A 23773-nucleotide genomic window follows, 5' to 3' on the forward strand; every position below is an offset into this window, starting at 1 on the left:
TACTAGTACTGCAGAAGGACATTGACATCGAGGTAGGATCTTGCGAGTCATAATGCATAAAGTATCTAGAGAAATAGCTGGAAAAGCCATGCAGAATCTGATGTTACATTTGAAGAAGGATCATTATCTTCATATCTCGTCCCACTCCGAATCCAAGGGTACCGCCCATATGATACGTGCAGCTTGATGCAAATGATCCAAGCTGTCAATGCCACGCTAGCTCATCGATCGTAAAATCAGCACCAACAAGCATTATCATTAACGCCATGCCATGAATACCGCCATCCATTGCAATATATTTTCCCCACCTCCCATATGATTTGCGCCGTCGTGACCAATAGCTGATTCTGAGCGTGCGCAGTGTCTACTCTTCAACGTCGTAAAGTTGTTTGCCAAGTATCTTGTTCATAGTGAACATATGAACTTTGTCTTGCTTGAAAACCAACTGCAGTCTCTCGTCGCAGAGAATCTGGCGCCTGTCCTTTGGATCTTGAAGATCTCGCTCTTTGATGTATGCCCATATCTTCTTAACGACTTGAGGTCTCGAAAGCTGTACTCTGTTAGTAATCTGCACGTTTTAACAAATTGTAGACCATGAAGTACCGTAGCTTCCCCAACCAGATCTGCGAGTGGAGCAGAGAGATGATACTGCTTGTGAAAGCCACCTTTCTTAACCTTCTCCTTTACCTCTCCATCACTGCCTATCTCCTCCAACTCACTGTCATCATCCGCCTTAACCTTCTTCTCACTCTTCTTCCTTGGCTTCTTGGTAACCTTCTTTGGAGTTTTCTTATTAGCGCCACCTCTTGTAGCTCTTGCAGTCCTATTCTCTTGCGCCTGCAGCATCGCCGCTAGCTTCGCATCATCGTCAACGGGCTTGTTTGCCTTCCGCTTCTTCTTTGGGGAAGCGGCCTCCTCTTCGGAATCGGAGTCGGGCTCTGTCTTGGTGATAGAGGCAGATGGTGTAGAGACATCGCGGGAGCTAGGAGGCGTGCTTTCATGCTTCACATTGATATCTTCCCTTTCCAAAGGACTAGTATGGCCATTCGTTGTAGAGGCTTCGGTTGATGGCGCAGGTTTGACCGCCTTGGTTTCAGCTATCTGAAAGCGTTCGAGAATCAAGCTTTTGACAGCTTCCTAGATGAAGAAGTTAGCTATTTGGCACAGGGTGAATTTCTGAGAGGGGAGGAGGCGCACTGACTTTCTGGTGTGATAAGTCCTTGCCAAGAGTAGTTGCCAATTCTGCCATTATCTTCTTACGGGAAATAGTGGTGAGGTCGGCCTTATTGAGGATGTTGTCAATAATAGCAGAGTATTGAGCTCGCTCTGCTGGTAGTACTAAGTGACGACAGATTAGCAGAATGACCATGGGCCAGCTGGACTTTGCAAGAAGGTCTTACAAGACATGCTGGGCGAATCAAGGGTGTGGTTCGCTGCGCTGCGCTGAGCTTTGGCGTTGGTATTGGCAGATAGGTAGATGGGGTAGAACTGAGAGGATATTTGTACAGGGTTCTGGGTTCCTAAGCTGTGCCTCTGAAGTAAGACCGTGTTGCAGAGTGAATGTTCCTTATTGTTAGATGCTTTCGCAGCTTTCTGAGCGAGCGCGTGGTTTGCAGGGAGAACAAAGCAAAAGAGTGACAAGTATGTGATGTTGTTCGTGATAGTTCTGAAAGAATACCGTCTGGCAATAGCCTCAATGGCGGGGTGTTGATGGGTGGCTGGCAGTGGTGGAGGAGCTTAGCTTTCAAAGGCGAAAAACAAAAGCTTTGTGGGACGTCTGCAGTGAAACAGTTCGTTGTAGAGCCAATAGCAAAGCCAGGCGGTATTCCTCCTCTGCCTGAGAGGTAATTGACCGATAGTCCTGTGGGCGCTGGTACTTTCAACTTGCTGACGGGGTTGTGGAATTGTCAATTTGCAGGGTAAAGGTGAGGGTGCAGGTATAGTGGTAGTTGCGCTATTGGTACCCAGTGAAGCTTAAGGTAGGACGATGCAATTATTGAAGCTTGAAGCACGAAAAATTTGTTGCGAAATCTGATATCAACAATCGAAAGATGTAACAATCCGGGGAAGCAAGCTCCGTCGAGCATGTTCTCATGATGTGGCTGAAATCACATCAAGCCACAAAACGTCGATCCAAAGTTAGTTTAGCCGCTACCCACGATCTAGATCCCGAGGTTGACAGCAGGTGAAATGCAAGCAGCCGTTATTCCTTTCCTTTATATCCTTGAAATTATTGTATCACAACCGACACGGGTTTCAGCCATGTTTTTTTTTTTGAAGCATCACGACACAATTACAAGGAATTAGAAAAGGTGAGAAAAATATCGCTGTGAATAACTCCGCTGAGTCACAGAAAGACTGCATATAGTACAGAGCCATGCCATTTTCCCTTCCATGCCAACCTTGAACCCTTTTTGATACTCCAAAATCTGTCCCAACTTACAAACCAGCGGGCTGGTAGTACTCCCTGAACCGATCAGATTCATCCCACTCAACCTCATATACAACGTTCCAACAACTAATGAGTAGACTGGGGAATTTTCTCGTCCAGAAACTCAAATACCCATCCGGTAGTGCTCCAACATGGCTCTTGAGTTTGTCACTCATATCCTCGTAGTGATTCTTCTTGTTCCTCAAAGCTCTAAGTAGGTCGAGCAGTCTAGTCCCTGTGTATTTACGTTGCTTGCCCAAAGACTCAACGAATTCTTTCCCTAGTGGTTTCAGGAAATCACTGCCACAAATTGAAGGAGCATATGACTCGAGTGTCTCGAGAGCTTGTGTTGGAGGATCCCGCTTCTCTTTCTCGAAATGATCTGACACATCGCAGAGAAAATTGAGACGTTTCTTCGGTGACCAGAAGAATGGGTGGGCCATAACTTGAAGCGCCGTGGGACGTTGTTTCGGCTCATGAGAAAGCATAGATGCAATGAGATCTCTGGCCTCGAAGGCGTAGTCTCCCAGCACATCTAGTTTATCAAGATTGTACTTGTCGGCTCGGATGTTCACCTCGCGCATGTATTTGTCTCCACAATCGAATGGATGAGATCCTTTGGTCAGAACGTAAAAGAAGACCAGACCGAGAGAGAATATGTCGATAGCACGTGTTGCGCGGCGATTGGGTAACAAATCAGGATTCAGGGCAATTGAACCTGAATTGCCGTCTGTACTAGCATCCACCATTGTCTTATGAGCTTCGTTGTCCTTGGCATCGTCGTCAAGAAGAAGTTCTGGAGCCCGCCAACCAGAAGTTCCAGCAGCGTGAGCTGTTGTTGCGCGAAAAGAGGACTGCTCCCCTTCGAGCTTCTTGCAAAGGCCAAAATCCGAAACGAGTAGTCGAGGATTTCCATCCTTGCCCATCGCGACCAAGATATTTGCTGGCTTCAGATCACGATGCACGATGCGAAGCTTGTGCAAATGCTGGAGACCGTTGGTGATCTGATAGAGCACATTCGGTAAATCTCTCTCGCCGGCGTGTGCTAGATCACGATGAACAGATGGTTTTTCAATAACATCACTTAGTGAGGCAGGACATAGCTCTAGCGCGATGTAGAGGAAGCCGGCAGCCTGTTGCTGTGCAAAGTATCGAATCACTATAGAGCTATTAGAACCCATACGAGTATGTGGCGAAGATCACTTACCGTTTGGATGGTCATCACTCTCCCTGAGCAGCTTTGTTTCCTGTGAAGCGATATCGAAGAACTGTATCATCATTCGCTTCACAGCAACCTCACGCCCATCAAAGATGCCTTTGAACACCATGGTCCCATTGCTGCCGATACCAATGCAAGATTCCTGGTCGACTTCTAGAGCGCCAATGCGGAGAATAGGACCCGAAACCTCCGTGGGATCAGTAGGTACTGTAACAATGTCTGGTTCCATTTTCGCTTGCTGGCCCAGATTCTGGGCATCTCTGACCGCGTCTTCGACGGTGGGCACCGGCTTGGGAACCGGTGTAGCAGCGCCATCTTCCGAAGCACCTTGGGATGTGGCTCGTCCTTTCTTGTGCTTGACACCTCCACGACGGCCTCTGTGGGCCTTTTTCTTTTCCTTTTCTGGGGATGTAGTGGCCTTCTCTTCACCTGGAACGTCCAACTTGGAAGCCGCTGTTTCTTGTAAAGGCCGACCTTCATCCTGAATGTCGTCCGTGGATTCTTTGTCTTCAGATGTCTCGTCGATGACGATTGAAGTAGGCCGCTCTGGAACAGGCAGCTTGATCTCTTCATCCTCGGGAATTTCAGGAAGTCGATCGACGCTTGGAATTGCTCTGGGCTCGCGGCTTTCGAGGACTCTTCCCAAGCCCTTACCACTAGCATGCCTTCCGACCCAGGAACGAATCTCTCTTTGATTGGAAAAGATGACAACGACGAGGATGATGATCCAGAACGGGTTTTTGATAAATTCAAGTAGACTTTCGGCTGCCAGTTTGGGCAATAGTAGCAGGCGTTGTAGCCATGTTGGGTCATCGAGCAGGGAAGGTGTGTTGTCGGCAAAGGTTTGCTCGCTCTGATTATTGTCTGGCAGTGAACCACCTATCGTCAATATCGGATCCGACTTGGCACCTTCAATTGAGTGTAAGCCAACCAAAGCCTCCGACAGCTGGTCGTTGTTCATAACGTCCCATTGAGGACGATGATCAATCCATCCTTGCTGATTGATCCGTGCTTGTCGGGAGCCTTGGACGGCCCATGGGTACGTCTTTCCAGACATTGCAAACCAACTACCATCTTCTGTATGATTGAGAAAGATGCTAGAAGCTCTGCGATCCGTCGTTATTTGGTCCTCGATCGTTGGCGGTGCAGGTTGAGGAAGGATGACAAGTTCCGGGTCACTCTTATCTCCCCATGCTTTGGCAACATCGAAGACTCGGACCACGGGGGACGTAAGCTTGTGCATGTATCTTGGAGCTCGATCCTCGTTAACCTGTTTTGATAAGTCGACTCCATAGAAGTTTCCATCGTGGCCAGGGAATATGAATTGATCGTCCAAAGACTTGCTGTGCTGTCGCTGAAGGTCTTGATCGTAGTTATTAGGACTCCATTCTGAAAATGTCAGTGTCGCGACGTGGCGTCCATCTCTTCTACCTTGAATAGCGACGGTATATTCTATTCGTCCAATGGTCAGAGTAGCCTGTCTAGGACATTCATCGGTGTCACCACGGCTGTTCGATACTTGGCATTGCTCGTTGACGATGGCACCTTGGGGACCGTAGTAGTTGAGGACTTTTCCGGTGTAGGCATCGATAGTGACCATCTGGGTCTTCTTCTCACCATTGTACATGACTGGTGGATCTTCACCTCCGTGAGGTACCATATCTTCCACCAACTTCTTCATCGTCAGACCGGTGTTCACCAATCCAGGATTGGGTCCGCTGGGCCTGTATATGTAGAGGTTTCCATCGCGACTGGGCTCTACGATCCAAATGTAGTCATCAATAGACATTGGGTCGTAGTCTTCCTCGACTAATGATCGATTCCTTCGATGGTATTTCGTCTCCACCATCGGGGTTCCGAAAGGGAATGCCCATTTCTCCTTGCCAGTTAATCGATCCCTGGCATGTAATCTTCCATCGACGGTCGCCAGAAGCACAAAGTCTTCTACTTCCCAATCCTCAAGACTCCGCGCAATATGCGGCGAGGTAAGTCCAGCACTGCGAATGCTGGACAGTCTTGCAGGAGGTGCTGCAACGGCGGTTTCCGCCGGAGCCAAAGTTTCGATGGCTACATCTTTCTTTACGATATTGTTGTTCCGGACACTGAGGGTGTTCTTGCGTCGGTTGTGGGTAAGAGGTGTCTCGAGGGGAGGTATTTTCGTGACTTCGAGGACGTTACTCTCGTGGGGTGATTCGTGTCGCTGCTGGACTGCTGGACGTTGCTGCTGCTGAGCTTCGACCAGCCATGGTAATAATAGAATCGCTGCTGCAAAGAGGAAGAAGTTATTCACGACGTGACCCTCGCGAGGGGGCCGCCGTCGCGGCATTTTGGAGCTTCAACGTTGCTGAATTTGAAGGGAGACAAGGCGAGTCTCCGACAGAACACGAACCAACGACTGAAAGGGGAGAGACGCCGCAAAAAGCGATGTCGAAAGAATGATTGATCTGCTGAAAGATGGTAGAGATGGCAGGTAGGTAGATTCCCGTGAAGAGGGGAAGAGCTGGAAGTAATAAATATGATGCTGAGTGCGTGGTTTCAAGACCTTATTCGAGTCGGCCTCGTTTGAGAATAGGGACGACGCTAGCCTTCTGATGATCCCGGCGCTAGTTTCGAAAGGTGCCTTTCTGCCAAAGAAGAGAACTTCGTTCTGAGGGGCAAAGGAATAATATCTCTTGGCTAAGTTCTTGATAGAAAGTCCAACGGGAGGTTAGACTTGGGGTTAATTGATGACGAGTGACCGTGGTGAGGATTACTGTATCAACGGAAAACTTGTGGGCGGCACCTTCGTTGTGTTTCGATCCTTTTTGCTGCAGCATTAGGGCTCAGCCGTCAGCTCAGAGCAAAAGACCTGACCTATCACGCAATTTTTGTAGCGACCACAGGCTGATTCGTGTTACTTTACAAATGGAACTGCAGTGTCGCCCTGCCGGCCAATCTTCAGCAAGGGGCAGTGCTTTTGTTGTCTCGGCAGGATGGCATTTGCCGAAAAAGAAATTTACAATCGGGAGATGCAAACCCAAATCTGGTCCTGAATTGCTTCCGAAGACCTCTCGAGTCATAAATATATGATTTCGAAACCACGGTCATTCACAGAAGGGATACAAATGCGAGCTGTATGAACCATTCCCCTGAAGCGGCGTACCCCACGGTGTCACATAGATCTTCTTATGATCTGCATAGTGTTACAAAGGGGTTGGATCACTCTGGGTCCAGCCACCTCACATTACGACAATGTTCCACTTTGGTGACTTTGCGGCAAAGCCTTGTTCTCGAGTTCATCCATTCATTATTGAGCACGAACAATATGATCTATGGTATGGTACAAGGGCCCAAAATTTTCGCTTTTTCAGTATACAGACTGTTGGCACTCTTCACCGCTCACGTCTTCTGGGAGCACTACGAATGATGTTGTCGACTCTCAGGAGAAGCTTCACTTATCAGCAAAAGTAAACATGTGGGAGGATCAGGTTACTTACTTCTGCAGCCTCCGAAGCCGATGAGACGACCGCCTTCTTAAGCTTGTAACTCTCGATAACTCCCAACTCCCGCATATCTGCAATACCGCCTCCTGGTGTAAGCAAGTCCAAACCATAAGTCGTCATACCGTCGTATATGGCTGTACGGAGTTTAGCAACAAGATCGCTGGAGTCATAGCCAGCATTGTCAGCGAGGATGGTTGGCAATTGTCTAAGAGCAATGGCGAACGATCCAACAGCAATTTGCTTCTTCCCGTCAACCTTCAATGCCGCTCCCTCCACCGCCTTTGCCATAAGCATCTCTGCACATCCCCCACCTAGAGTTGTTCTGGGCTCCTTGACAGTTTGCGATAAAACTGCAAGAGCATCATGCAGGGATCTTTCGGCTTCGTCAAGAAGTTGCTCAGTTGCTCCACGCAAGACAATAGTACAAGCTTGACCCGCTGCCACTCCCGAGAACTTGATCAGTGTATCCTCGCCAATGATCACCTCTTCAATAAGATCACAATGTCCAAGCTTAACTTGGTCTGGATGATCAAATGTGGACGTGATATCGCCTCCAGTGACCAAGGCCAGCCGCTCAATACCATCGAAATCAGCATGCTCGATCGACATAATACCGGCATCTGAGAACAGTTGTTCAGGCCAGTTGTAGATAAGCTGGCGGTTGATGAAGCAGTTGATGCCGTGGGCCTTGATCTTCTCCACTTTAGCCTTCATCTTATCTTTCTCTGCCTTCTCTAACTCTGCGAGCTTGCCAGTAGATCCCACTTTGACACGAGCACCAAAAATCTTGATCTTGTCCGTGTCCATGGCGGTATTGGCAATCAGGATCTTGGCCTTCTCCAATCTCTTGGGCTGGTTGACACCAATCTTTTTGTCCAGAATGAAACCCTCATCCAGATATGAGTCTATAAGCTTTCCGCCGGCTTTCTTAATGATCTGGATGTGGCTCAAGTCTGAAGAACCCTTCATTCTTAAGACAGCATTACACGCAAGCTCAGCGAAGTGATTTCGGTCTTGCGACAGGACTTTCGAGCTCAAGGTCGTCCTCGCAATAGCTAACAAGTCTTTCTTGAATGCTTCGGTGTTGTTGCTGTGGTCGACCGCAGATTTCTCAAGTGCTGCCAAAGCCGCATGGCTGGCTATTCTGTAGCCTTCGATAATCGTCTGTGGGTGAATCTTCTTGTCTACCAACTTCTCTGCCTCCCGTAATAATTCGGCAGCCAAGACTGTGACTGATGTAGTTCCATCTCCGACTTCGTCATCCTGGACCTTCGAGATGTTGACCAAGACCTTTGCTGCTGCATTGTCGAGAGCTATGGACTTCAAGATAGTGGCGCCTGTATATTTGTTAGCTAACCTACTCCAAAACTCTAAGAGCTCGAGACCTGACCATCGTTGGTTACCATGATTTCTCCAGTAGAAGCGCTCTGCAGGATTTTATCCATTCCTTTAGGGCCAAGGGTACTACGCACTACATCTTGTGAGCAGTTGATCATATTTAGAGATCATGAGGTTATACCTAGGTATCCGGTTAGCTGGTGCACATACAGAATATTGAAAAGACTCACAAACCTAAATCTCCCACGGCGATCGCACCAACAAACGCCGATAAACGGGCATTCTCTCCTTTCTCCTCTGTAGTTCCATCATCAAAGATCTGGGTTGGGTTGAAGGACGCCATGGTTGTGGTTGTTGTATAGAGCTTCAGTCGCGTCGACTCCAAAATTTCGCGTTCGCAGCCTTCTCGAAAAACTCGCTAATTTTAGGCCTTCCACCCACGAACCCAAAAATCTTGAGATGCGACTTGGAAACCACAAATATCTCTCCAACTTACGCCGAGACTTTGATCTTTCACTCTGTACACTATCTACACCAGTATCGTGTCCCCCTCAATTTTACAACGCAAATACGAGCTCGACTTTATCTCGAAATCGAGACCCACAACCAAAGCAACCAGTCAAGTGGGGTAAAAATTCACATTCAACCCGCACACAATAAAACAACACAAATCGAGTGCGCAACATCAGAGAGAGTCCGAGGTCAGGTCGCATTAAACCGCAATCATGGCGCCGAGTTTCGACCACCTGCCAGACCCGGAGGAGGATGATTATGATGAGGATGAGGAGCTAGACTTTTCAGATCTACGAGAGAGATTTGAGGTTCAGCTTGAGCAAGGACTGGATGCTTTCGTGGTTATAGATGGACTTCCAGAAGTTACAGAAGAGACAAAGCCAAAATTGATCAAGTTCTTGAAGAGAAAATTGGATGCTGCAGGAAAGATCAGGGAGGAGTCGATACATATGCCACTTGGTGAGGATGGCAAATCAGAGAGGTATTACGGCTCCTGTCTATTCACCTTCACATGCTAAGTGCCAGCAGATTTGCCTTCGTCGAATATACTACCCCAGCTCAAGCAGTCGCTGCATGCAAGCAACTGGATGGCGTCCCCCTCGACAAGAAGCATATCCTGAGAGTCAACAAGCTGACCGACATCGAGCGATTTGGTCGAGAAGGACGTATCGATGAGCATTATACCGCCCCACACGTCGAAGAATTCCAAGAGAAGGAGCATCTCAGATCATGGCTGTCGGATCCAAGCGGCCGTGGACGAGACCAGTTCGTTATGTACAAGGATGACAGAGTTCAGGTCTTTTGGAACAACGAGAAGGATAATCCAGAGAGCATCGTGGATCGCCAACACTGGACAGAGTCATTCGTACAATGGTCTCCCCAAGGTACTTTCCTCACCTCTATGCATCAACAAGGTGTTCAGCTCTGGGGTGGACCATCTTGGACCCGACAAAAGCGATTTGCTCATCCATTTGTCAATCTGGTCGATTTCTCACCCGGAGAGAAGTACTTGACAACATGGTCAAACCGCCCTATCGTCATCCCGGAAGAAGGACACCCAGCTCTATCGGTCGATGATGATGGAAAGAACTACGTGATCTGGGACATTGAAACTGGCAAGCCACTTCGATCTTTCGCCAACATCGAACTTCCCAGTAACAGCAACGATGAGAACGGTCAGCCAGTAAAGAGAAAGATTGTCTGGCCAGCGTTCAAGTGGTCAGCCGACGATCAATATGTCGCACGTCTCACACAAGGTGCTTCAATCTCGGTCTATGAGCTTCCCCGCATGGGTCTCTTGGACAAGACATCAATCAAGATTGAGGGTGTTATGGACTTCGACTGGGCACCAGCTGTTCCTCACCGAGAAGGTGTCAAAACGTATGAGCAATTGTTCTGCTTCTGGACTCCTGAATTGGGCAGCAACCCAGCAAAGGTCGGTCTGATGAGCATTCCCTCGAAGGAGATCGTCAGAACCCTCAATCTCTTCAGTGTCACTGATGCTAAGCTTCATTGGCAATCCAATGCCGATTACCTTTGTGTCAAGGTTGACAGACATTCAAAATCAAAGAAGAGTCTCGCTACCAGCTTGGAGATCTTCCGTGTTAAGGAGAAGGGAGTACCTGTCGAAGTCGTTGACTCGATCAAGGACACTGTCATCAACTTCGCTTGGGAGCCAAAGGGTGACCGATTCGTCATCATTACCACTGCTGAAGTCGTCGCGCCATCAGCTGTTCCTCCCAAGACCTCAGTCGCATTCTACTGCCCAGAAAAGGTCAAGGGCGCTGGTGTTGGTAATTTCAGACATATTAGAACATACGACAAGAAGAACAGCAATGCCATCTACTGGTCACCAAAGGGTAGATTTGTTATTGTTGCAACAGTTCACTCCCAACAGAGTTTCGATATGGAGTTCTTTGATATGGATTTTGAGGGTGAGAAGCCAGAAAGCGACAAGGATCTTACTGCAAACCTGCAATTGATGAACACTGCCGATCACTACGGTGTCACTGATATCGACTGGGACCCCACTGGACGATTCGTCGCTACAAGTGCAAGTATCTGGAAGCATGCTGTAAGTTTTTTTTTTCATTATATCTCCCCAACGACGCTAACAAAGATGACAGATGGAAAATGGCTACCATCTGTACGACTTCAAGGGCGAGCAGCTACGTGAAGAGCCCGTCGAGAAGTTCAAGCAATGGCTCTGGCGCCCAAGACCACCAACGCTCCTCACCAAGGAAGAACAAAAGACAATCCGCAAGAACCTCCGCGAGTACAGCAAGGTCTTCGAACAAGAAGATGCTGATCGTGGTGCCTCTGCTGATTTGGCAGTCGTTGAGCACAGAAGAAGATTGCTGATGGAGTGGCTGGCATGGAGAGAGCAAATGGAGGAAGAAGTTCGTGAGGAGAGAATCGAATTGGGTCTCCCATTAGATCCAATTGAGGGTCTTCTCAAGAAGAGCGAGCAACCAGAGGGTGATGAGGAAGTTATTGAGATTGAGGAGCTTGTTGAGGAGGTTATTGAGGAGAGTGAGGAAATTGTTTCGTGAATGTGAGGGTTCTGTAGAGTCTCTTCTTGACTTCACTTTTCATTTTCTCTGCACCTGGTAGGATGCACGGAGTTTTTGCTTTGCATGGATTCCGGATATGCATTTATCTCTTTACGGAGCTACGAAGGGATGCATAGATGATAAAAGCATAGCAAGAATCCAAATACTACTCAATCATAAACAGCACCCGCTCGTGACTTGTTGGTTGGCGTTCAACCTGACTGCCGATGTAGATCACATCTTGTGTAACTTCGCCTTGACAATCGTATATATACACATCTGCATATACCGTGCCGTCACAACCGACCTCAATCTATCTGCTTCTCTCCCTTCTTCGGGACCGAGTCAAATGCATCACGTGTACATCTGGGCATTTAACCGTTCTAGTCCGTATCCGTATCCGAAGTCGCAATTCTGTCTACAAATCACCAAGCACTCTTCTTCTGAACTACTCAATTTACTCAGTTCCCCACTACTTTAAACATATACCTTCACTTTGCGAGGCAAGAGTCAAAAATGCCACCTCTAGCGACGGTCGGTATCCTTTCTATTGGGGAGATGGGGATGGGTGTTGCGAAGTTGTTGATTGCTCATAATTATCGCGTTGTGACGAATATTGAGGGTCGAAGGTGGGGTTCTTGTGTTTCTTTCCCCCCTTTTCCAAGCGGTTTCTTGGCGTTTTTATGCGAGATTCGGTATATTTGAGTTATTTATCATGAGAGAGATCCTTGAATTCGTCTGATTTTTTGATACTTGTTTGTTGAAGCTTCTTAAGTCCTTGGGGGTCTGAAGGAGTGTTTCCTGAAATTTGAGACTGCCAAATCATCAGAAAGATCTGAATATGGAGTGGACGTTGCTTGATTTCTTTCGTTGAGAGTTGTACCTGGTCTCCATCGTTACATACAATCAGGAAGAAATCCAGTACCATACTGAATACGGATGAGCTACGTCAAGTGACAATCATCCTTGTCATATCCTCTTCACAAGTCTTGGAGCCATCTTCTAACTCTCATCAGCGCCGATACCCACGCCCGTGTGGAAAGCGCCAAAATCGAGTCCCTCCCAAGCGACTCCTCTCTCGTCTCAGCATCAGACTATATCCTCTCCATCGTCCCTCCACGAGACGCCCTCGCAACCGCCCACCGAATCAAAAACGCCATATCCTCTCTCCCTTCACCAAAACCCACCCCTCTCTACTACCTAGACCTGAACGCCATCTCGCCCCGCTCAGTCCGCGAAATCGCCACTCTATTCTCTTCCACCTCCTCCATCAAACTGGTAGATGGAGGCATCATCGGCGGACCTCCATCGCCCAAAGATCCAGCTGCCGACCCTTCACCTCCACCACCAAAGACTACGGTATCGAACCACCCAATTACGGAGCACGCCTGGAATAGACCTAGCATTCCGACCTCAGGACCAAATCCTTTGGCCTCAGCTCCAATCTCAGGTGAACATCTGGCCTCAACCCTCAACGCACGCCACATAAGCGACGACATCGGTCCCGCCTCCGGCCTAAAATGCTGTTTCGCATCGACAACCAAAGGTTTCACAGCCCTCTGTCTGCAATCCTTCACCACAGCCTCCAACCTCGGCGTATTCGAGGAGTTGCAGAAAGAAATGGAGACCCGGATTCCGGGGATGTGGAAGAGTAGTGGAAGCATGGCCGGGATGCCGCCTAAGGCTTATAGATGGGTTAAAGAGATGGAGGAGATTGCCGTGACGCATGCTGAGGATGGAGGGTTCGAGGGTGGTGCTGGATTGCTTGGGTCTCAAGGGAAGGGAGAGGGGAAGGGAGTGGGGATTTTCGATGCGGTGGCGGAGGTTTATAGGGCTGTGGCTGAGGATACGATTTTGGGGGAGGAGAAGACGGAGAGGAGGAAGAGGGGGAGGACGAGGGAGGATGTTGCGGCTGCTATGGGCGAGGGGCTGCGGGAGAAGAAGAAGAAGGTTGCTTGAGTAGATTCATGATGAAACTGGAAGAAAGATGATGCATGGGCATGGGAATAAGATAGATTTTACAGAGGGTCAATTTGTTTGATAACATGGCTTTTCCAACCCAAAATAGCAATAGAGGTTTGCCTGAAATAACATAGCGCTCTACAACTGTAATGTAGGTATAAATGTGAGAACAGCGCTTATTGTCTGTCCTTGGTAATAAAGATCTTGTTGTCTGTCTTTAGAAATAGACTTCATAAGCTTGTAAAGTACCAAATCCCCGCAGCAATCTCGTCAGCAAAATTGCGACGTGCAACAAAACGGCTTATTATCTATCTTTAGCAAAAAAACCCTATTGTTTGTCTTTAGAGGCATACTTCAAGAGCTTGGAAAGTACCAAATCCCCGCAGCGATCCCATCAGCAAAATTGCGACATGCAACAAAACGGCTTAAACTCATTATCTATCCTCCATCCCAACTTTCGAGAGAGTATAAAGCACCAAATCCCCGCAGCAATCCCGTCAGCAAACTACGACGTGCAACAAAACCCCTCGAACTCATTCTCTATTCTTGAAATGTAACTTTTAAGAAACCATAAAGTACCAAATCTCCGCAGCAATCCCGTCAGCAGATTGCGATATGCAACAAAGATTGCTCAATGTCCGTCCGTCAGGAGAGGAGGTAATTCAATATTGACGGTGAATGTGAGGACCGGGGTATTGATGCTTTTAGCCTACCTATTCGTGTAAGTATGTACACCTTCCTTCCTCCCTTTCCAACCTTTTCTTTACCTTGTGCAAAAAGCGGCATTCGAGAAAAGTGCAATAGGCAGAATATAATTACAAGAAGTATAATCTATATTATAGCAACCCAGGTTAGAAGCACATGATAACAGAACTCCATATAGCTGGTTACCAAACTTCTATCACGAGCAAAAGGGATATTCAATATCAAAAATTCCTAAACAACGAATTCGAAGCTCGCAAATATCTTGAGAAGACAGATATGTAGCAAGCTTTTCACTATGAACTTTATGTAGTGCCTCTGTATACGACCTTTGAATACGTAATAAGTCACACTATGGCACAGCACCTTGCTAAATATCCGGTTATTCAACTTGGTAGCAGTAGAGTGCTCCGATTAAGTCAGTTCGCGAGGACTATGAATAGCCAAAAATGATGTTTTGGGGAAACGCCACTTATCGGAATACGTTTTCGTAGATATTGACGAGGGATTTCGAAGTCTCGAGATGCTCCCGGAAATCTCTGAATGGATTGTTCGTTCCAATCAAATGTATTCGTATTGAAGTATGAAGCTTCCCTCTGTCTCATCTCGGATAATACAACAATACAACATCAAGTCTCTCAGGGCCACTTACCTGCAGCCGCACGTCAGGCACAACGTAACACAAAACCTTGCCCTTTGGTCTAAGCCCCCACCACGGACCGACCTGTTCTGCAACCATTCCTCCCTCCTCCATCCTGCAGGTCCCATCTCATTTCACCTCCCAAAGGCCAGACGCTAGATTATGTTCGAAAGTTATGTATTAAATAGGTTTTGTCTCTCTCCATCTACTTTTTGTGCCGGTGTCGAAATAGATATATACAGGGTATAATGCAGTGTGTGTCCCAAAAATCCTATAGGCACGCCAAACCATCCTTCCCCAAAATGCACATCCCATCCATCCATCCATCCATCCATCTATAAACACCATGCCCATGCACTTCCCCCATTAAAACGACCCCAAAACAACCACAACCCCAACCAACCCCCAAACAAGCGCCCTCGAAACCGAAAAGCTCCCCACAGCACCACTCTTCTTACTCGCCGTCGGCGCACTCCCCATCACCGTCACCGTACTAACAACCACAATCCCCGTCGCCTGTCCCTTCCCCGTCCCACTCGCCAAACTCAACACGTCGCCCCCGACCGTGACCTCTCCACCCGCAGTCAACGTCTGGCCCCCGATCAACACGCTCGTGAGTTGACCTTGCTGGCCGAGACTCAACGTGCTCGTTACTAATGTATTCCCCGACGTAGGCGTAGGCGTAGGTGTAGATATAGAAGATGGAAACGTAATCACCTCCCCACTCTCCGTGATCGCGCCCCCAGGCGTCAAAGTCTGGCTGCCGATGACGAAATCGCTGTTACTAGCAGCGGTGATGGTTGTTCCGCCAACCACTATAACGGCTGCTGATGGGGAAGAGGAGGTGGTAGCAGGCGGCGCGGCGTTGATTATTATCGCCCCGCCAGTGCCGGCTGAGATTACTTCGCCGGAAACGGTTATTGCGGATCCGGGGGAAAGAGTTTGGGAGCCGAAGATGAGGTTCGAGGATACGTCGCGGGTGAGGGTTTGTGAGCCGTAGAGGATTGGGGCGTAGGATGTTGTGCTGGCTGGGGTGGTTGGGGAGGGGGTGTTGGTGTTTGTGTTGGTGTTGGAGGCGAGTGTTTGGGTTGGGGAGGATTGTTGGGTTGCTGTTTGTGAGGCGGTTCCGGTGGCTGAATCTGTTTGTACGGACGAGGTTCCTACTTGCGAGAATGATTGGGAAGTTTCGGTAGAAACAGAGACTGGTGTGCCGATCGAGCTGGAAGGTGTGGATTGGGGCGCCGTTGTTTGTGTATCTGTTGATACAGTAACTCCTGTCTGAGATGTCTGCGTTGAGACTTGAGAGTCTGTTGATGTAGGCACAGTTTGAGAGATTGGACTTGTAATTTCAGACCCAGTCGACACGATAATTCCAGTTTGAGAAGTCTGAGATGTGGGTTGAATACCTGCTGAGGAAGTTGAACCAAGTACCGTAGTTACTTGAGTCGAGGATTCGGTGACAGTGGTGACAGTGGTAGGTGCTTGACCAGGTTGTGTTGTCTGCGTTGTGACAATAGTGTTGGAAGCGGACCCTGATTGAGTTGGTGATTGTGAAAAGCTCGTGGGTGTTGTCACGGGTGTCTGATTGGGAGTTTGAGTTGTTTCCACTGGCACTGTACTAGCTTTCGAGATTACTGTTGACACTGAAACCTGAACTGAACTCGAGCCATCGGAGATCCATACTGGCGGAATGCTAGTCGACGTCGAAACCGGTACAGGACCAATTGATGTTTGAAGAAGACTTGAAGTTGTAAGTATACTTGTAGTCTGTTGATCCGAAGTCGTGAATGCAGGTGTGACGATCTGGTCTCCACTGCTTGTTGATTGGACAATATTGCCACCAATACTAGTCACAATTGTGACGGTGAATGGGCATACTCCTGCCACTGGAATAAAAGCTTGCCCAACCGTTGACGTGACCGTAGCCGTACATTGAGGCATGACACTAGCGGGCGATTGGGAGCTTGTCTGCCCATTATTTTGAGCTGTGCTACTTGTAGAGATGATCGAAATCGAGCTGGTTGGAGCTACTAGCTCAATGGAGGTCGAAGTGCTAGACGATTGTAGAGCCGTGCTTCCAAGATCCGATTTCGTTATCGAAGAAGCCGAGGTCGTAGTTCCGGTGAGTTTCGGTGTTGTGGAAATGGAAGCTGGGAAAATCAGTTACGGCAAAGCAGGAAAAGGGTCCGGACAATACTAACTCGGTGTCGTTGATGGACTTGATTGTCTCGGTGAACTCTCTACCGAAGATGCCGTCGTCGATGGGCTCGTCTGCTTCGGAGAAGTCTCTATCGAAGATGCTGTCGTCGATTGAATTGGAAGCGTCGAAACAACTGTCACGGTCTGACATGATCCTGCAATAGCATCAAGGTGTTGCCCCACGATCGAAGTAACTGTCGTTGTACATGGCGAGGCAGAAGAACTGCTCGCACTCGTCGAGGCTGTCGATATCGTAGTCCCATTCGCCCTTCGAGCCAATCCAAACGCTTCATCCGGGTCAGCTTTTGCCACACATGTACAGTACTGAATACTGACCTTGAAAGCCATTAGGATTGTGCGCCGCAGCCCCATGAAGGAGCAGCAAAGCTCCAAAACCCCAAGTCAAAAACATAATGAAACATGAAGCACAAGGCTCAATCGATTGAGGAAATCATGTACAGATACATGATCACACAAGAGAGATGACGAGAAAGGCACCGAAGTGAAGAAATCCCAACATATTTGACATTGCTCAGGACAGGGTCGAGCTAGGGCTGAGCCGCAGCGGTGCCACCTAACCTTACCTCGAAGCTACGGTCCATTCGAACCCGGTCGTCGATCCTCAAATCAAATATTGAAAAGTCCAACGGACCCAGGGCCAGGCCAGGAACTTGAGATCCGACCGTTACTCCAGATGACTTGCGAGCAGACTAGACCGAAGTATGAGCTCGAGCTCGAGAACCACGCGAGCGGGCGGGCGGTGCTATACCGCGACCCTCATATGGGATTCGACGTGGATTCCATCTGGGGATACAAAGCGAGGAAACCAAAGCCAAAAATAACCAACGACGAGCGACGAGCGAAGGATGCGCTTCAGCAGCATTGCCCTGTTGAGAAGATGCTTGATGCTGGTCCACTGCTGCGTCTTCTGGGATCTCTCTGGGGTGTCTCTGGGGGGGATTGTGCACACTGATGCACAGCCAAACGGACGTGGGCGAATGGGATGTTGGTTCTGCTGCGGATAATTTGGACGTTAACCTAGAGGGTCGGGAGAGGCGCAGGGGCGTCAAGCCCAGCAGTCAAGCGAGACGTAAGATCTTATTTTTAGGCCCAAGCCCGAAGTGTGGTAGAGTAACCTTAAGGCTAAGGCTGCCGACAAGCGCTCTGCGCTAATTCGGTTCCCTATGAACTTCGTCCTCGCTCCTCGCCAACCCCCCCCCCCCCAACGCGTTCTCTCTCCTATCACCCACCATCTTGCATTTTACGCAACAACCGGCACTCCATTTCGAGGCTCAACTGCCATGTTACTGTATGCATGACCAATCATGTCTATTGCGGTAAACACGACGAAGCGCTTAGAGTCATTGGATACTGGACAGCCTTACCCAAGGCTCTCACTCTTGTGCTTCCGCATCCGCATCCTCACGTACTGCTCACCATGATCCCAAATTTATATCTCGGCATCTCGTAGACGCGTTCAAGGGCCAATGCACTTCGAGTTGTACCTGAAATACGCCTGTGCCTATGCTTAGTGGCCGGCAGAATATAACACTCCCGAGGGCCCCCCGTCCTGCCTTTCTCTGGTTTTGCTTGTTTCATGTTTCTATCTGCAAGTCGTTGTCTCTACCAGTTTAGAAGCCACGTCCTTTATCCCGTCCATCATGTACACACATCATTAGGTACAGGCTCGTCTTTCCTTTGTTGTTTCTTTAGATGCCTTTCATTGTGTCGACATGCATTTCTGGAGAGCATTGTGGGTGGTAATATGGTTGCATGTTCAATGCTGTTATGCGACCCCAATCTCTTCAACCACTTCGACGGCCACGGTAGCAACAGCTACACCTCTTGTTGTACCACCAAGCCAACTCTGTATGTTCCCATCTCTTCATGCAGCACTGCATAAACTAATACGCTTTATCTAGGGGATGGAAGTGACGGCCCAGTAAGCTCTCTCATGTCTGATCCGTGGTATAGTCTGGAAGTCCAGATCTATTTCCAACGCCACATCATCTTTGATCAATAATCACCTTTGAGAGTGTCCTTTGTATCACACCTAATACTATACAGTGGTCTTCGTTTTATATCCGCGTCGGATCTCCCCCTCAGTCACTTCGAGTCCTCGTCTCAACCTCAAGCAATCAACCCTTGGTAGTTTTACCGGGAGCGTGTGATTCCGACGACTCGAATTGCGCAACCGATCGAGGTGGTCTCTTTCAAAGAAATGCTTCGACGACATGGTCTCCGAACAATTCTTCCACTGGGGGCTTGTATGCTGTTGTTTTGGACTCGAATGTTGGTTTGATCCCTGAGGTCCAATATGGAAGCGATACTCTTGCTCTCGGTTACCTAGGAAGTGGGGCACCGGCCCTCACCAGCCAACTTGTCGGTGGAATTACAACAACCGATCTGTACACAGGTATCTTCGGTCTTAATCCTTCGGCGACAAATTTTTCCAGTAATGCTCCCGAGGTAGCTAGTTACATGTCAACCCTGAAAGCGGAGAATCAAATTCCCTCACTGTCATATGGATATAATGCTGGGAATGGCTATCGCTTCAATACTGCGTTTGCCAGCTTGACCCTTGGTGGCTACGATAAATCGCTCTTCGATCCTAATAATCTCACATTTGCATTCTCTACTGAGAGCGATTCAGATTTGACAGTTAGTATCAAATCGATCGCTCAAACATCCTCATCAGGAAATGGTTCCCTTTCATCCTCCTCGTTCTCGGCATTCCTCGACACCACGACTCCATATTTATGGCTTCCTGATGAGGTCTGCGCTCAATTCGAAGAAGCATTTGGAATCACATATGACAACACTTCCGGCCTCTATCTCGTGAACGACACCTTACATGACTCTCTCGTCTCCCAAAATGCAAACATCACATTCACGCTCGGGAATGCCACCAGCTCGGAGACCGTTGATATTGTCCTACCATACGCAGCATTCGACCTCACTGCCTCATCTCCACTTGTCGAAACACCAACACGATATTTCCCACTGAAACGAGCGAATGCTACATCTCAAGTCACCCTCGGCAGGACATTCTTTCAGGAAGCCTACCTGATTACCGACTATGAAAGCTCAACATTCTCGGTCAACCAAATGAGCTGGAACCCCAATGCTCAAGCAGACATAATCTCAATCCTGCCAGCTTCTCTCACCTCCGCCTCCTCATCCAGCACGCCCTCTCCTGCCCCCAAGAAGAAGAGCACCGTCCCAACCTCAACAATAGTAGCAGCAACACTCTGCAGCGCAGCATTCCTCACCATCCTCATCGCCTCCATAATCCTCATCCGCCAACGCCAAAAGAAACTCGACATCCTCGTCAAAACACCACCTACGCCCGCCGCAGCCTTCACATTCGCCCACAACGTAACCCCAGCCGACTGCGCGCACTGCCGAACCCACACCCCGTCCCCGTTACCGTCCCCGGAGCAGCAGCCCATGGAACTCCCCTCCGGCTCCCCAACCCAAAGCTCCATGAGCTCCCTCCAATCCTCCATGGCAAACTCCAACCGCCGATCCAGCACGCCCGTCCCCTCGGGCCTAGCCCTCGCCCCCGTATCCCCCATGTCGCCCGTCCCCACCTTTCCCATGCCGCCCTCCTCGCCCGGCCCCGTCATCCCGCCCCGCTACTCGAGCCTCGACCGCGTCGCCAGTCCGACGAGCTACTACTTCCCGCAGCAGAACATCTACGAGCTCCCCGCGCGCGAAGAAGTCCTAGGCCGCGGCACGCCCGTGGAGAGCGTGTTGCAAGCTGCTCTCGACCAGGTCGTTTTAAATCATAATCAACAACAGTATATCCCTTACCAAGCTCCCTCTCCCCGCACTACTACTCAGGTGGAAAGACGCAGGACTCTCCATTCTCCAGTGTATGGCGAAGACGAACATCCACCGCCTCTCCGGATACAGACTCAACACTCCGGTGGCTTTAACTCAACCCTAAACCGCCAAACACACAACTTCACCTTCGACATCCACCCCCAACTGCGCACCGCTCGAGGAGCTCGAGGAAGTCGCGACCTGATCGCCGAGCACGCGGAGCGGATGCGGGAGTGGGAGGATATGCGGGGACCGCTTTCGCCGCCGCCGGATCGGCCGTTGCCTGCGCTGCCGGGGGTGGGCGGGGAGAGAGAGAGGAGGAGGGAGGAGGTGGAGAGTCCTGGGAGCGGGACGTTGGATTTGATGGAGTATAGTTGGTTGAGGCTTCATTAGAGAGAACAGAGAGAGGGAAGGGGAGGGGAGGGAGGGGATGGTCGAGGGCAATATTCTTGTATTTGTTTAATTTTTTTGTTTGTTTGTTTTGATGATGTGATGATGGGATGGGATGGGGAGGCTGTATATATGTGATACCCGGAAAGGATGGAATGAAATGGATGGAGTTTGGGATTGGAATTAGGATTAGGATTGGCGGCATTTAATGGTGTTTGGGATAGTGTTGTATGTATACCTATTGTATTTTGTAGTATTGGTATGTAGAGAGATTTTATGATTTGATGAATGAATGTTTTGAGGAAGATAGTTTTACATTGTTTCTCCGTGATCATGTTTCATTTTGCTAGAAAGGTGGAGATATGCTACTTCAACTTGGGGGTAGTGCATAGACGGAATTCAAAAAGTTTAGAGTCCGTTGGCAATTGAGTAAAGAGGGTGGACACTTCGGAGCACTCAGCTATTCTGCGGATCATATGTCGTTTGGTTGTTGCTATAGGGATTTTTGTATACGATCCTACTTTAGGGTCCATAATGTACTTAAAAGGTTAGCACTCGAGTTTTATGATAGCTACAGCTGTCTGCTCCGATGTGTCCACCCTCATTACTTCGAAGCGGCATAAATCTCTTTTTTTTTTATTAAAATCAAAGTAAAATAAGCGAGTAGCGAGAGACCAATATATGATCAGGGGAGGTTCACTGTATGTTTTCACAGAGCTAATTCCAGTGATTGGTGCAATCTTGAAATTCGTTTCTTCATGAGAGGTGAATACTCGAGTCCTTTTGTTTATTCCTTGTCTCGAGGCTCCATGCCATCCATACCTCGCAACTCTACCGTACCGAAAGACAATATGGGAATTTTATCCTCGCCGCCGTCTCAAAAGAAGTATAGCTCTACAAGATCTCCAACATATCAACATCATCTCCCTTGGCTTCCGTGACTTCAGATGCACCATTCTCCCTGCCACCTCCTCCACCAAAGTAATCCTCCATCTCGGCATCTAATTCCTCCTGTGTCTTTCTTGGTCTACCATCCTTGGCCAATCTCTCACCACCTCGTCCTCCACCGCCACCGCCGGTTCGTTCACCTCTCTCACGTCTAGCACCAGGACGACGACCATCTCTTTTCGGGGCGGTTCGTCGGGGACTACGGGAACGACTACCTCGGCCTGGGACGTAACGATCAACGTTTGATGGGGGAGGACCACTGACGTCTGAATGGCGGATTGGGGAATCGGAACGGGCACGTGGGGTAATGCGATCAAACAGGGAGCCTCGGGTAGCAGCTGGAGCTGGGTTTCTGCGACCGGCTGAAGGACCAGAGGGAATAGGGACTAGACGGATAGGTTGACCTGAAGCTTGTAAGCATTTTGAAAAATGTAGAAAGATAAAGTTATACCTTTGGCATTGGCACCATCAAATTCTCGAATTGCTTTCTTAGCATCGTAGGAGGATTCGTACGTGACATATGCAACGCCCTCGGAGCGGCCGGCTCTGTCGTAGGTGAGGGAAAGCTTAAGGACAGGACCGATTCGGTTGAAGAGATCCTGGTATATGTCAGTTGTTGTTGCAAGCATTTCGAGGTAATGTATCTCACATCCAAATCCTCTTCGGTTAAATCGTAGTGGAGGTTCTCAACTCGGAGCTTTGCGCTGCTGGTCTCGCTGAAAGCAAGTCAGTATGATATGGTAGTAGCAGATATGCCTACTCACTAGACAGGCTCCGGAGAGTAACGTCTATCTTGACGAACAGATCGTCGTCCGGCTGGAAGAATCGTGAGCGAAATGTTGCCAAACAGACCATCAAAGACTCGTACTATTGTCGTCAAACTTATCATGAACCCATTCTCTGCTTCCAATCAGCAATCTACCTTCACTTCATGACTAAGATGTACCCACGAGTCAATATTTCTGCTATCTTCTCGAGTCGACTGTACGAAGGAGGGAGGCCTGGGTTAGCGATATATTCAAGTCAAGCTTACTTCTCTGCACCGCCTCGAGAAGCATCATCAACAAGCGCGGTATTGATTCGACTAGCTAGCTGGAAGAGGATCTGAGGAGGTGTCGAAAAAGCATTATATGGGTGAGGATGAGGATTGAGGAGGAGGTGTATGCACCTGCGGATACGATCAGCTTCAATTCAAGCTTTCCTCACACCTTCTCGAGGATTCTTGCGCTGGAGAGAATGTACCTTTCTTACGCCGTCACGAGGATACTCGGTGCGCTCATTTCTGCGACCACCGCGACGGCCTGGGCCTCGAGCTCGTCCACCGCCTCGCTGTTGAACGCGTTAGCTACGTGTCTCTGCGACCTCTGCGCAAGGCTACACCTCAGGCGCAATCAGATTGGCGGGAACGTACGTGTCGCTCGGCAACAATCTCGTCGAGTGCTCGATCCATTGCTTCTAAATCAATGGGTTTGGAGAGGGATACGAGAAAGGTTATAATTGGTGGTGTGGTTGTTGGTGGTTGGAAGTTTAAACAGGTGTTTGGAGTTGAGGTTCAAGATGTGCCTGATC

At 48.9% G+C, this 23773-nt stretch overlaps 8 protein-coding genes across 8 annotated transcripts; 3 read left to right on the forward strand and 5 right to left on the reverse strand.

The window, feature by feature from the left end:
- Nucleotides 1–211: 211 nt before the first annotated feature.
- Nucleotides 212–1657, reverse strand: LY89DRAFT_312741 (SWIB-domain-containing protein). The gene is made up of 4 exons (XM_018206644.1): nt 1401–1657; nt 1202–1338; nt 604–1137; nt 212–550 (listed from the first exon to the last, which is right to left on the reverse strand). Exons 1-4 carry the CDS (start codon nt 1405–1407, stop codon nt 365–367), a joined length of 864 nt encoding a protein of 287 aa, XP_018077223.1. The 5' UTR covers nt 1408–1657; the 3' UTR covers nt 212–364.
- Nucleotides 1658–2263: 606 nt separating this feature from the next.
- Nucleotides 2264–6230, reverse strand: LY89DRAFT_312690 (uncharacterized protein). The gene is made up of 2 exons (XM_018206643.1): nt 3639–6230; nt 2264–3590 (listed from the first exon to the last, which is right to left on the reverse strand). Exons 1-2 carry the CDS (start codon nt 5974–5976, stop codon nt 2440–2442), a joined length of 3489 nt encoding a protein of 1162 aa, XP_018077224.1. The 5' UTR covers nt 5977–6230; the 3' UTR covers nt 2264–2439.
- Nucleotides 6231–7072: 842 nt separating this feature from the next.
- Nucleotides 7073–8813, reverse strand: LY89DRAFT_763340 (t-complex protein-like protein 1; the record flags this gene model as incomplete). Its single annotated transcript, XM_018221595.1, has 3 exons — nt 7073–8469; nt 8523–8603; nt 8705–8813. 3 exons carry the CDS (start codon nt 8811–8813, stop codon nt 7088–7090), a joined length of 1572 nt encoding a protein of 523 aa, XP_018077225.1. The 3' UTR covers nt 7073–7087.
- A 111-nt stretch (nt 8814–8924) lies between these two features.
- On the forward strand, nt 8925–11711 carry LY89DRAFT_704423 (eukaryotic translation initiation factor 3 subunit B). Its single transcript, XM_018217378.1, has 3 exons — nt 8925–9464; nt 9512–11057; nt 11110–11711. Exons 1-3 carry the CDS (start codon nt 9196–9198, stop codon nt 11533–11535), a joined length of 2241 nt encoding a protein of 746 aa, XP_018077226.1. The 5' UTR covers nt 8925–9195; the 3' UTR covers nt 11536–11711.
- A 133-nt stretch (nt 11712–11844) lies between these two features.
- Nucleotides 11845–13630, forward strand: LY89DRAFT_680954 (6-phosphogluconate dehydrogenase C-terminal domain-like protein). Its single transcript, XM_018214177.1, has 2 exons — nt 11845–12164; nt 12552–13630. Exons 1-2 carry the CDS (start codon nt 12052–12054, stop codon nt 13492–13494), a joined length of 1056 nt encoding a protein of 351 aa, XP_018077227.1. The 5' UTR covers nt 11845–12051; the 3' UTR covers nt 13495–13630.
- A 1516-nt stretch (nt 13631–15146) lies between these two features.
- Nucleotides 15147–17591, reverse strand: LY89DRAFT_312841 (uncharacterized protein). The gene is made up of 3 exons (XM_018206645.1): nt 17375–17591; nt 17041–17325; nt 15147–16989 (listed from the first exon to the last, which is right to left on the reverse strand). The coding sequence occupies exons 1-3, from the start codon at nt 17448–17450 to the stop codon at nt 15206–15208; spliced, it is 2145 nt and encodes a 714-aa protein (XP_018077228.1). The 5' UTR covers nt 17451–17591; the 3' UTR covers nt 15147–15205.
- Nucleotides 17592–18771: 1180 nt separating this feature from the next.
- On the forward strand, nt 18772–21259 carry LY89DRAFT_664656 (acid protease; the record flags this gene model as incomplete). Its single annotated transcript, XM_018212791.1, has 3 exons — nt 18772–18907; nt 18961–18980; nt 19106–21259. 3 exons carry the CDS (start codon nt 18772–18774, stop codon nt 21257–21259), a joined length of 2310 nt encoding a protein of 769 aa, XP_018077229.1.
- An 891-nt stretch (nt 21260–22150) lies between these two features.
- Nucleotides 22151–23654, reverse strand: LY89DRAFT_664657 (RNA-binding domain-containing protein; the record flags this gene model as incomplete). Its single annotated transcript, XM_018212792.1, has 8 exons — nt 22151–22608; nt 22656–22803; nt 22854–22920; nt 22969–23104; nt 23155–23186; nt 23238–23308; nt 23447–23533; nt 23616–23654. 8 exons carry the CDS (start codon nt 23652–23654, stop codon nt 22151–22153), a joined length of 1038 nt encoding a protein of 345 aa, XP_018077230.1.
- Between the last annotated feature and the right edge of the window lie 119 nt (nt 23655–23773).

Source organism: Mollisia scopiformis (genome assembly GCF_001500285.1).
Source record: "Mollisia scopiformis unplaced genomic scaffold LY89scaffold_3, whole genome shotgun sequence".
NCBI classification, from domain to species: Eukaryota; Fungi; Ascomycota; class Leotiomycetes; order Helotiales; family Mollisiaceae; genus Mollisia; species Mollisia scopiformis.

What these genes read in the sequence shown, in the direction of transcription:
- LY89DRAFT_704423 (XM_018217378.1), top strand. Translation starts at nt 9,196, where the DNA reads ATGGCGCCGAGTTTCGACCACCTGCCAGACCCGGAGGAGGATGATTAT. An exon ending in GAGGATGGCAAATCAGAGAG is followed by an intron (nt 9,465 to 9,511) that starts GTATTACGGCTC and finishes AAGTGCCAGCAG; the next exon opens with ATTTGCCTTCGTCGAATATA. An exon ending in CAAGTATCTGGAAGCATGCT is followed by an intron (nt 11,058 to 11,109) that starts GTAAGTTTTTTT and finishes CAAAGATGACAG; the next exon opens with ATGGAAAATGGCTACCATCT.
- LY89DRAFT_312690 (XM_018206643.1), bottom strand. Translation starts at nt 5,976, where the DNA reads ATGCCGCGACGGCGGCCCCCTCGCGAGGGTCACGTCGTGAATAACTTC. An exon ending in GAGTGATGACCATCCAAACG is followed by an intron (nt 3,591 to 3,638) that starts GTAAGTGATCTT and finishes ATAGCTCTATAG; the next exon opens with TGATTCGATACTTTGCACAG.
- LY89DRAFT_312841 (XM_018206645.1), bottom strand. Translation starts at nt 17,450, where the DNA reads ATGTTTTTGACTTGGGGTTTTGGAGCTTTGCTGCTCCTTCATGGGGCT. An exon ending in CAATCCTAATGGCTTTCAAG is followed by an intron (nt 17,326 to 17,374) that starts GTCAGTATTCAG and finishes ACCCGGATGAAG; the next exon opens with CGTTTGGATTGGCTCGAAGG. An exon ending in AAGTCCATCAACGACACCGA is followed by an intron (nt 16,990 to 17,040) that starts GTTAGTATTGTC and finishes TGATTTTCCCAG; the next exon opens with CTTCCATTTCCACAACACCG.
- LY89DRAFT_680954 (XM_018214177.1), top strand. Translation starts at nt 12,052, where the DNA reads ATGCCACCTCTAGCGACGGTCGGTATCCTTTCTATTGGGGAGATGGGG. An exon ending in ACGAATATTGAGGGTCGAAG is followed by an intron (nt 12,165 to 12,551) that starts GTGGGGTTCTTG and finishes AACTCTCATCAG; the next exon opens with CGCCGATACCCACGCCCGTG.
- LY89DRAFT_312741 (XM_018206644.1), bottom strand. An exon ending in AGGACTTATCACACCAGAAA is followed by an intron (nt 1,138 to 1,201) that starts GTCAGTGCGCCT and finishes TTCTTCATCTAG; the next exon opens with GAAGCTGTCAAAAGCTTGAT. An exon ending in ATCTGGTTGGGGAAGCTACG is followed by an intron (nt 551 to 603) that starts GTACTTCATGGT and finishes AACAGAGTACAG; the next exon opens with CTTTCGAGACCTCAAGTCGT.